General features: G+C 30.0%; 1 protein-coding gene across 1 annotated transcript; it reads right to left on the bottom strand.

Moving 5' to 3' along the window:
• Positions 1–9136: 9136 nt before the first annotated feature.
• LOC101218477 (protein C2-DOMAIN ABA-RELATED 4) lies at positions 9137–10973 on the bottom strand. The gene is made up of 3 exons (XM_004145787.3): positions 10660–10973; positions 9732–9827; positions 9137–9610 (listed from the first exon to the last, which is right to left on the bottom strand). The coding sequence occupies exons 1-3, from the start codon at positions 10768–10770 to the stop codon at positions 9320–9322; spliced, it is 498 nt and encodes a 165-aa protein (XP_004145835.1). The 5' UTR covers positions 10771–10973; the 3' UTR covers positions 9137–9319.
• Positions 10974–12850: the final 1877 nt, after the last annotated feature.

Below are 12850 nucleotides of genomic sequence, written 5' to 3'. Positions count from 1 at the left end.
TTTTTTGTTGTGTCGCTTCTTTATGACCTGAAACTTTATGTATAGAAACTTTAGCCGATAATTCTTTTGAATTGTTCATATGGAGGAAGGGGGGAGGGGGGTTCATTCGTATATACTTTTGATTAGATTTGTTATAGCTAGCATGTTTTGTGACCTTCTAAGTTGAGTTGGATTCATGGCAATGTAATGGAATATGAAATCTAATGTAAAGTCTATTTCATTATGTATATGTAAAGTCTTGGAATTGAATATATATGGTGAATGGTTTTATTTATATATGTTTGAGATTTGAAACTATATTTGATGAATATCAAATATCCATGAAACTGTTGCTGGACAATTACAGTAAAATTACAAGACAATCAGAATATATTTCTTTTAATTACAGCATAATTCAATTATAATTTCTTTTTTTAAAAAAATTTAAAATATGCTTGACGGTTTTAAAATGTCATAAACAATTGCATGCTTGACAGTTTTAAAATGTCATGAACAATTGCATTTTTTACGGTTTAAAAATGTCAAGAACAATTACATTCTTGACAGTTTTAAAATGTCATGAACATTACAATTCTTGACGGGTTTAAAATGTCATAAACTAGTTCATTCTTGACGGCTTTAAAATGCCATAAACAATACCAGTCTTGACGGTTCTAAAACGTCATGAAAATAAGTATATTTGACGTTTATAAAACGTCAACGTTCGCTATTCTTGACGTTTAATCAACCGTCAAGAATTTTGCCTTTCTTGACGCTGGCTTCAACGACGTTTTTAAAACCGTCAAGAGAGCCGTCTCTTGTCAGTTTAAAAATGTCAAGAGAGCCTGTTTTTGTAGTAGTGTCTGGACAGAGGGTGTGGGCAGCTCAGTCTGATTGGAAGTGACGCGTGGAGGAGAGCGGCGAACAGTCGCCGCGACAGCTGGTGGCCGGACATCGCGAACGAAGACCAAGTGCGAATGAGGCCGTGACGCGAACCAGCCCTTCAACTTCAACCTCGGTGGGTCGACGACGGTTTGGGATAGGCGGCCGACGTGAGGTTGGGGAGGCGGTGGTCGCAGATCCCAATGGAGAAGAAAAGAGGGAGAAAAGTTATGGTGGTCGGTGGCTAGGGCAAGGAGAGGGGGAAATCGGAAAAAATGAGGGGGGAGGGGGGGGGAGGCTGCGCTTGATGAAGAAGAAAGGAAAGAAAATTTTAATTTCTTTTTCTTTTTTTTTCTTTCTTTTTTTTTTTTTGCTAATTATTATTATTAATAATAATTAATAACTTTTCCAACTACACTTCTTTTCTTTCCCATTGAAAACTTTCTTTTTTTTTTTCCAAGCCAAAACAATAAAATGACATCGAACAAAAAATAAGAGTAAAAAATATCGAGCGGTCGATTAAATTAATTACCTTAGAGTTCGGGGTGTTACAAAAAGTTCATATTTTTCAAAGGTTTTTCCAAAACCTTCGATAAATACATATATCTTTTTCAAAGTTTTTTTTTTTTTTTTATATTAATCTTCAATAAAAATTACATATTTCTCAAATGTTTTTCCTAAACTTTTGATGAATGTATATCTTTTTTTAAGGTTTTTTATAGCCTCCAATATAAGATGATCGAAATAGCTCAATTTTCTTGTAGTGACTCGTTTGTATAGGATACCCTCACTCACATGTATTCACATGAACAATATAGTTCATATTGTTTGTAACATTTATATCTCATATAACAATTACAAAGTGGATCTTACCCACAGTGTTACTAGGATAAGGCACCCAATCTCTATCCATTTACTACATACCTTTTATGTTAGAACTTGAACATGAACCACTTGTATGCTAACTACATTCTGTTCAAGTAACATCATATAACCTTGGATCTTATGTTTTAAATGCCAAATAAAATACCTCTAATATTATTAAATAAATAATTTGTGTTAATAAGACTTTAACCTACGAGATTTAGGACACCAATTCCAACAACACGGGCTTTAATTTAGAATCTCATGCTTTTAACCTCTGCACCCAGAATATAGACATTTGTCATTCTCAAGCTTCAAAATGCCCCCCCCCCCCCCCACCCCCCACCCCCCAAAAAAGTCTTTTGACGATTGATTCTCAAGCTTTTGATTCTAATTAAACCTAAGGTCTAAACAACCCCTAAAAGAATTTATCATTGAAGTTGGTCAACAATGGCCGTCAAAAGATAATGGTTGAAGATTGGTGAATGACGATCTCGAAGAAATGTGGTTGAAGGTTTCCTCACATTAGGTTGCACGAAAAATGTGGCTAAAAGTTGGTTGACAACGATTGTTGGAGATGGTGACCATAGGTTGGCTGACGACAGTTATTGAAGGTGGGGGCTGGAGTTTTTCATAAAAATTAAAAGATATTAATCATGTAACGACCCAACTTTTTATACTAAGTTGTGGTCATTACTACTAAAATAAAGGGGCTCTTGCAAAAATAGCAAAAAAATTATGATAATAGGGTTCATGTCACTACATTTTCTAAATTGCAAAAGTAGAAAATTTAAAAGCCGATACCCTATGATTATAATCATCTAATAGCCCCATGATTACCGTCTGAAATTACAAATTTTGTCATATTCGCAATATGCAAAAAATAAGTGTCATAAGCTGTTTTTTTCCTAAATATTTTTGTCATTTGATGTAATTTTCCTAAAATAAAAATTTATAAAAGGACACTAACTTTTCAATAAAACTTCAAATACTCATTTATTAGTCATAATAAATTATGTAGAGATAAAAGTAAAAGGTAAAATCCTAGTTCGGACCCTATCTATCTTTTATAGAAAAATAACCTAAAAGTAACTCATAAGTTCTACAAATTTAAATAAAATATTATAAGTCAAAATACTGTAAACATAAAGGTGGAAGCAACATAAATTGTCTTTTTCAGAATCTCCCATTGTAGCTATTATGTTAGATGAACCCAAAATCACGATTCCGCCTAAACCAACCACTTTTGACATTCTCAAGGCTGGTCTAAAAGGAAAGCTATGGTGAACCACGGTCACTTCTTGTCATTAGTTAACTTGCATCTACCTCTACCTTTGCCTAAAGAATTAAACATAGAAAAAGTGAGTATAAACATATACTCAGTAAGGAACCTACTACTAGTCTCGCTAGGTGTCTGTTAACTTTCCATTAGGGTTTCATAAAGAAGTACCCTATAACTATCATGCTCCCGAAGACGTTATCTAGTGATCTCGAAGGAACACATCTGGTCTTTGACGAACACAAAAAACATCTAAGAGAAACTGGTCTTCGGTGATCCGAAGAAACACCTAAGAGAAACTGGTCTTCGGCGACCCTAAGGAATGCCAAAGAGAATCGGGTTGTAAGTGACCTCGTCAAACCATTCATAAAAATTAACCACACAGACATAAATAGGTGGTGATCCCGAGTGTAACACCCAAAAATTTAGGTAATTTTAATTTTATTTATCTTGGATTTATTTATTAGGTTGGAATTGTTGGGTGTTATTTTAGATAATTGTTGAGAAATATTTGACTTTTTTTTTTGTGGATTTTGGATGAATTAAATATTTAAAGAAGAATAGTTAATTGTTTGAGATTTGAGAGTTTTGGTTAATAGTATGTGTTTGTATAATTAAAGTTTGGAAGAGAATAATAAGTATATTAAGGATAATATACGAACATTTGAAGTGTTTCCTTTAAAATTTAGTATTTCCTTTTATTTTAAATAAAAAGGTTTTTAATTGTTTTAGTAGTAATGACCTCAGCTTAGTACAAAGAGTTGGATCATTACACTGAATGACAACTTTATGGGTACGACCCAAACATATAAAGTTAACAAAACACGACAGTCTATAACATGTAGCATAGCATAACATAGTCATATCATATCTCAGCCATATCATATTTTATACCTATATCATACCATAGTCATAAGTTATCAGTCATGTATGGTAGCCATCTATATCAACCACATTATGCATATTAGCTACCTTAATACATAATGAAAAAATACATGCAAGCTATGGATTCTGTTTCAGAGGTCTAGTACTAAAATCTCTTACCTGACAGATTAGCTTAACAAATCTTCCTTAATTGACAAAGCTTTCCAATGAACCAATCTTAGGAAAATTCAACAACTTAATTAATAAAATTAACAGTTGGCTAAAAACCCAAAAATCCTTTTAAATTAACTTACCCAAATATGAGGTTGAACCAATTTAACCTTGAATGGAAAAAATTTCTCAATTTAAGCTTTCAACCAAATGAACCTTCAAAATCCAAATTATAACCATAATTAATTTATTTAGAGTCCAAAAATTTAGATTTGATGGGTATATGAAATCCATTGGAAAACTCACCAATAACTTACCCAAATGGCTCAAATGATAACAAATATGAAGTTTGGCTTGGGGAGGGGATCTGACTCGGCTTAGGTAGAGGAACTGGCTCGATTGGGGAGAAAATCAGCTGGAAGGAAGCACAAGCTTCACGCGATTGAGAGATAGGGAAGCTCGGTTCACTAACGGTGGTGATGGATCAACTTGGGTTGGTTGAGAAGGTTGGCCCACGAACTGAACGCGCACGGCTTGGGAGTCTTGACCGACGAACGTGAATTGTAGGATGAAGACAGTCGGCAGACGTAGGAGATCGAGAACGAACGTCACACGATACAAGGATGCACGAACGACTCGAAACCCAATGTCGAAGACTTCACACGAAACGACTACATGCAGCTCGACCTTCCTTGAGCTTTGTCAGACGCGGACGATGGATACTACAACACGATCGTCAGAATAGAGGAGATTCACCGGAGAATGGTGGCGTGCGACTAAGGTTCTTTGAAGAAGAAGGGGAATAGTGTTCTTGGCATGCAATTTGAGAGATCCTTAATATAATAATAATAATAATATTGTTATTAATAAATATTATTATTATATTTTCTTTTTCCTTTCTCTTTTTACTTTTTCAAAACCACAAACAACTTCTTCTCCCTTCTCCTTAAATCTTGAGATCAATCATCTTTTTATCCTCTTCCCAAAACCAATACAACAATATATTAATTTTAATAATTATATTATCCAATATAATTACTTTATTTTTTGTAGGGACACTTGCAAAATTGGTAAAATAAGTTATAATAATTAAGTTTATATCACACACATTTTATTATTTGCGAAAATGGCAAAAACGAAGCCCAGCCCACACATCAAGAGGTAAAATGTCACAAATGTCCTCATTACTAATATACGTTTGATGCACCTTATACATGTTCGATACACTTAATACACCAATTGATACACCTATACTTCTTGATACACTCGATAAATTTGATACACTTGATACTCGATACACTAGATATCGAAAACATTACTAATATATGTTTGATACACCTGATACACTGCAGATACATTTTGTATTCTTCACTTATATAATTGATTGATTAAATGCACTTAATATGCTTGAAGTCCTATTTATACATTTGATATACTATTGACATACACTTGTAAACTCGATTCATATACTTGGTAATGATTCACTTTACTGATATTCTTTAACAATATATTGTTGATATACTTGATAATGATACAGTGAGTTACATCATTCATATACTTAATAATAATCTAATGAACTGCATAAAATTTGAAGAAAAAAAATTCACGTAGTAAGTATATTAACCAACTAAATATAATGTAAGTATATTACAACACTGATATATGAAATTGAGATAAAGTAAAACAAAAAAAATAATGTAAAAAAATAAAACAAAACCATTTGGAATTAGATTCAACTCAAAATACACATCGAAGAAAGTAAAAAAAAGAAATCACAAATGAATTTAAATTACTCCAATCAACAACCATTATATTATATTTCATGTTGCAATTATTGTAATATTGATATTTTAAAATTAAGATTAATACATAAAAAATAAATAATTTTTCTAGTATAAAAATAAATAAATAACTAGGGTCTTAACAAGTGAGAGCATGTATAAATAATGATTAGGACATTAAAAAGAGAAAGAGAAATAAGTTATTGAAGAGTAGTTTATGAATAATATCAAAATTCTAAAACAATATGCTATAATTGTTATATCATAATTAATTATGTACATGTATATATACATAATTAGTGAAAATCTTTAACTCTCACCCAATTAAATTTCCAATATAAAAATTTTATCAACATAAAATTTCTAATTTCAATAATTATTTAAATATTCTTCCAACAAATATTTAATTAATCATAATCTCTACAAAATCAAATAAATCTCACCAATTATCTAAAATAACACTCAATTATCTCCAACGTAATTAAATTAAATTAAGATAATTAAATTTAAAAAATTACCTTAATTTTTAGAATGTTACGAACCATTATTCAAATTTATTTGTCCAAGTGTTGGTTTTGAAGTATTATTTATTCTAAACCAACTTAATTATTTTACAAATTTCTTCCAGAGGACTGATTAATTTGTTTTCAAAACAACTTATATTTTTAATTCAATTATTTGAAAATGTATAAAAGGGTGAATGTGAAAGATGGAAGAGGATATTGAGAAATTGTAGGAGTGATTAAGGGAGATGGAATAAAGAGTAAAGAGAAGTTGAATTTTGGTGGTTGGAGAGGAAAATAATTGGTGCATAAAGAACGAAGTAAAGAGAGTTGAAAAATGTAGAATGGGAGACATAGTCACGTAGTTTGAAAATTATTCTATAGACACTAAGGGCTCATAAATATAGTCATAAAATAATATCAATTATTTCGCCTTCAAAATGAAAGCAAAACTCAAAATCTATCCAACAAATCAAGTTTAATTAATATGTACTTAACAATTAACAAATACGTAGTTTCAATCCCAACCATATTCATGGTACTAAAAATACCCTTAAACCTTCTAACATTTTAATCTTCCAAACCTTTTCTTTTTAAATGTGAGTCAATTTGAATCCTAACTCAATTAGTGAAGGTATTAATAATCTGTTTGTAGGTTTGGAAGTTAAAATATATAAAAGGTAAATCGTTTTAAATAAATAAAATGTTTTTTTTAAAAAAAATATAACAAACGACGAAATATTTATCGAGAATAATTTCAAAAACGAACAAAGTTTACCTTCAAAATAAAAAATACCAAAATTGTCCCAATTAACACGCAATTAATTGGTCACATGAGCGTAATTTTTTTTAAAATTATTAATTGTATAGTCAAATTTAAATGATCTTATATCAATATTCCAACAATTTTTTTTTTTTTTCAAAATCGTCTACGATGTATAAATCTGGTAAGCGATCTTGTAGATTCGGTTACATGATCATGTGGCTAAATCTGAACATGTTAGTGCATTAATATCCCAATGATTTTTTTCAAGATCTTGTGTCAAATATAAATCTTTTATATTTGATACATGATTTTGTAGATTCTTTTATATTTGGTACACGATCTTGACCAATATTCCAACGATTTTTGTATCAAAATCTTTTATACTTGGTATGCAATTTTGAACCAAATAACACTTTTAAAAATAATACAAGATTTATGATTGACTGAAAGCAAACATCATACTTTCAAAAAAAAAAATATAAAAGAAAAGTGCAAAAGAAGAAGAGAAGAGAAGATGGAAAGGAAAAAAAAAGAAGGAAGAAATAAGAAATTCAAAAGCAGTAAGAAATATTTAAGAAAAATGGTCGGCTTCATGAACTTTTGATTTTGTTACACGGTCCGTAAATGTTTTGGTGTTTTATTATATTTATAAACATTAACCTAAACTAAATGGCTAAAACTATTTACAAACATAATTAAATTTTATTGTCTATCGATCAGTGATATATATTGATACACATTGATCGACTTTCTTTAAAAAAAAATATATCAAGAGTCTAGGATGTCACTTTTAATTCATCAATTGACCCAAAGCTTAAGATAGTAGGTGAATACAAATTTAATTATATATCATTGAACACTTTTTCATAAGACATAACGAGAGAAAATTAGAAAAAAATAGCAATACAAGAGCTTTAACATAAAACTTTTGTAAACCAGGTAAGGGTACCATCTTTAATAATTTAATGTAGTGAATGAGTTTAATTGAATATGATCTAAGAACCACAAAACAAGAGAAGAGGTTGTAGAGAGGAGGAAGAAGGTGAGGAGGGAACCAAGAAAATATATTTAAATGTGAAACGAGTTAAAAAGCCTTTTCTATTTCTTCCATTCCAAGAAAGTATAATAATTTAGAACATGACACCCACTCATTGAGCTCATATTACAAAAATGAATTATTAATTTAACTAATACACCCAACCAAATCCAAAATCTCATTCCTTTTGTCTTTTTGAAGATGGAAACATAACCCAGTTGCAATAATTGATTATCTTTTTCAAACAAAATCAAATTTGAACCAAACCTAAAATTTGGCATCACATGATCCCAAAAGAAAACAAATAATAAGTGGATTAGGATGTGTGATTGGGTCAACTGGTAGACTTCACAATTTATATATATATACACAAACTACTTCTACGGGTACTCACACATTCAATTGGCTTTCTTATTAGCACTACTTTCATCTCTAAATTTAGAGTTGGTTCTTGTTTTGGTTTGCCCTCCATATATTTAAACTTTCAATTTTATTTCTAACCAGTCTTCCAAATTTTGAAAATCTAATATTTTGGTTTAAAAAAACTTAACCAGTTGACATAACTTTATTTTGATGTATACAGAATTCATCCCTTCAAATACTAAAAACAAAATAAAAAGATAAATGTGATTCTGTCAACTCAACTAAAATGTCATATCAAAGATGATGACACCTCCCCCCCCCCAAAAGAAAATAGTCAATTGTTATTGTATTATTGGTTTCTTCTCCCACCACTATTTTAATTTAATTATCATCTCGTTTACCATCTAACATACATAAATTTAATATTTAAAAGTATAATGATTAAAATAAAACAAAATTTTGAAATATAGAAATCAAGATGATGTTTTACCACCTTTCAAATATTTATCGATATACCCAGAGTTGTTGAATCAATTTAATAAAATTATAATTAAATGCATTTTAAAACTTAAGATAATGGCATGTTTTGTATATTCTAGATCAGAAACAAACAAAAGTAAACATAGGTTGATTGGTTAAACACCATTGTGCAACACAGTGCATGTCCACTAATTCCATGGATATATAATTGGTAGGCCACAACACAACTAGCTAGTTTTAATAATAATTAAGACAAAATTAATTAATGACACCAAATAATTAAAAGTCCAAAAAGAAAACCCCATTTCATAAAGTATCTTATTATGGTTTCTTGCTATTTAATTTAAATATCTACAATCCTCTAGAGCCAGGAATATCAATCCATTGCAACTGCAGCTCAATTTCACCAGACTCCACATTTCTTAACCTTAGAAACATTTTTTGAATAACTTGTCCATTCACCCAAATTATGCAACTTTCTTCAGACAAACAATTCTCCCTACTTGGTTGAATTTTCCTTATGATGGTTCCACTTGGGAGATTGTTCAATCTCATCTTTACGGCTTCCACAAATGGCCGAACATCAAACTCTGCATCCCCCATCTTATCGTCAAGCGAAAACAGATCTTTGTCGTATACAAGCTGTGTAAACATGAATATAATACAAAAAATGTTATGCTTATGAGACACATGAATATACTTATTTAAGCTCATACGAAACAAACAAAATTAAAATTGTGGGATGTGATGTATTATTAGTTACCACATTCACAGGGAGACTTGGGTCTTGGATTGATAGAGTTAGATCTTCGTTCCACTCTGGGTTTATATTTTGCTTCACTACCCGAGTCTTCAATTTCTTTACATAAAAAAACACAGTATAATTGAGTCAGTCCACCAAATTAGTGAAATACATTATTGCAAATACGATACATTGTGAGAGAGCTGAGTTGATTTTAATTTCTTTGCCCACATTTTAAATTGAGCGTTAGAACTAATTGGTGAAGAAATTACTCGAACTCGATTTATATTTCTAAAAAAACTCAATCAATTTTAATATATTTAACAGTCTTGAAATACTTTAATCTTGTTTAGAAGTATTTTAACTTATGGATTTCTTTGTTTTGCCATATATCTATATCTAACAAATGTTTTCAAAACATTTAAACTCAAATTCAAAAACTGTTTTTAGAAAACAAATACAATTTTTCGAAAACCAAATCGTTTTCCTAGAAAAAGGAGCAAAGTATCCAAGAAGATGAAGTATTAATAAAGATTTAGACTCAAAACTCAGTATTTTATAGTTTGTTAAACAATCACTGAACTGTTAAGATATTGGAGAACTTAAAAAATGGTTAGAACAAAAAACAACCAACCAAACTTCGCTCCTACACAAAATTTGACTAAGTTTTCGATGTGAATTTGTATAAAGACAGCAATCTATATATCTTATAAAGATCGTGTGAAGTCTACGTCTTAAAAACCATCAAAACACAAAAAGAAGAAAAGAAAGAAATCACAAAAACATCCAAACAGATACAGGACAACCCAAAACCCAAAACCCAAAATCAAAATCATGAGAGGATGAGTTTCCAGTCAAAAGCTGGGAGAAAACCAGAATAAAGAAAGGAAGAACCAAGTCAATGGAAAAAACAAAGACAAAGTAACGACGAAGAAGAGGAAGAAGAAACCTGTTTGCCCATCTTGAAAATAACATAAGGATCACTGCTGGAAACATCTCTTACAGCAAGATTCACGCCTCTAAACACATGAATTCTCAACAATCCCATTAAATTCTCCATTTTCAAAACCAAATCAAAGTTTCTCCAGCTACAACAAACTCTGTTTTTTGGTTTGGGTTATTGATTTCCCTTTCCTTCTTTGGATATGCAGAAATGCAAATACCCAATTTTGTTTTATTCTCTTACTTCCACCCTCAATGACAATTGAGAATTTCTATGAGACAAATTTTTGATGATTCAGCCCTTTGCATTTGCTTTTCTACCTAATTTATATACCTTCAATTATATCATTTCTTTTGGGGAAATGAAATATGGCATAGTTTGACTAGTCTAACTTCCGTTGAATTACCACTTTACCCTTCATTGTTTGGTTTTGATTTGGCCTCTATGTTCTTCTTGGTTTCTTTTCAGTTCTGAAAATCTTGGGAATACACAAAGTATCCAAACATTTCAAATTAGGGGAACATCTAAACCTGTATTAACCCAACTCATATATATGTTTTCATGCTTCAAAACTGCACTAAAATTCTATGTTTTTAGATGTGAAAAAAATATATTCATTTAGCTATCATTATAACCAATTTACGGTAGACGTTCTAACCGAGACATGGATCACTCATTTAATTTTACGTCCAAAAACGAAATAGTTGAAACTATATATTAGACTTTATATATGTAAATATCTAACCAATTAACTGAGCTAGTATACTTAAAATATATAACTTGCACCATAATAACATACTTAAGAATTCAACCTCAACTGTCCAAACACCCTCAAAATGTATTTGTTTTTAATCTATAATTTCTATTGTTTGCTAACTAAACATCCTACCCAAGTGTCAAGTACTTGATCAAAGTGCTTTAGTAGTATAAGAATTGCACTTTGAAAGGTTCACATGTCTTGAATTCTCACGCTTTTAAAATAAAAGCTTATATAATTGTCTCTAGTTTTTAAAAGAAAATTAAACATTACTATGATTTGTCATATTCTAATAAAAATAATTAAATAATATAAATAAAACTATTTCTTAAAAAAAAATTAAAGACTAGAGAGACTAATTATGGTAAATATATTAACCTACTTTATATAAAAAATTAAACAGCCTTATTTTACCATATCAATTAGATGAGAATCCAAGTTTGCAAGTGAGATATGGTCAATCAAAAACAATGAAATTCAGAACTATCACGCGGCTGATCAATGGACCCATCCAAAAAGTAACGTTCGTTTTAAATGTGAAAAAAATTAGCTTTATGGAGAAGATTTGTAACAAAATCTTTCATGTTTTAAAAATATTTTTAAAAACTTTTGTCAATATACATTGGTTTCTGAACTTAACAATAAACCTTATAGTCCTTTATTAAAAATAAAATGAAATAATGGTTTTAGTTATGATCAATAATTTGACATGGAATTGGTCCGTAATCATGAAAATGAATATAGATTTAATTTAGATCAATTTTATATTTAGACTTAGAATTATAATACAATCAACTAACATATTTAAGTGTTATAGTGAGTATAACTTAAATGGTAAATAACATAATTATATATTATATCTTCTCAATTTCATTAGTTATACATAAAAATAAAAAAATCAACCAACACATCTAAGAGTATTAACCAAACCGAAAACATGTAAAAGATTATTAAGGTAAAAAGAAAAGTCAATTGTGTTCTAAAATCTAAATTGAAACTTTCAAGACTATTATAGATTAAATTAAAACTCAGTCAGAATGTGTAGTTTAATAGCAAATGTTTAAGTGAAATTTTGATAATTGTATTTGAAAAGAAGAGAATTAATGTTTTGCAAAAGTCAACAAAAATAAATTCGTTTTTGGAATTGGAAGCACCAAATGCAGGTTAATTTAGAGAAAAGGAAAGACGCCACGCTGGCGGAATTGACCACGTTGTCAATGGTGACCGATCGGTCCCACGTGGCCCGCCGGCATCACTTATTTGACTTCCACACCCAAGTTTACACTTAGCGCATGGCCCATAGATGATAATATATATATATACACTACAAAAATTAGAGAAATTTTATGTTATGCATAATCTAATTTCTAAACTTTACTAAATTTAATTTTCATATTCTTTCAAATTTAGTTTAGTTAATATATATATATATATATATAG

The sequence above is a fragment of the Cucumis sativus genome, chromosome 3 (genome assembly GCF_000004075.3).
Source record: "Cucumis sativus cultivar 9930 chromosome 3, Cucumber_9930_V3, whole genome shotgun sequence".
NCBI lineage: Eukaryota > Viridiplantae > Streptophyta > Magnoliopsida > Cucurbitales > Cucurbitaceae > Cucumis > Cucumis sativus.
Note: the sequence above shows the minus strand (reverse complement) of the source record. Positions and strands in the feature narration are given on the sequence as shown.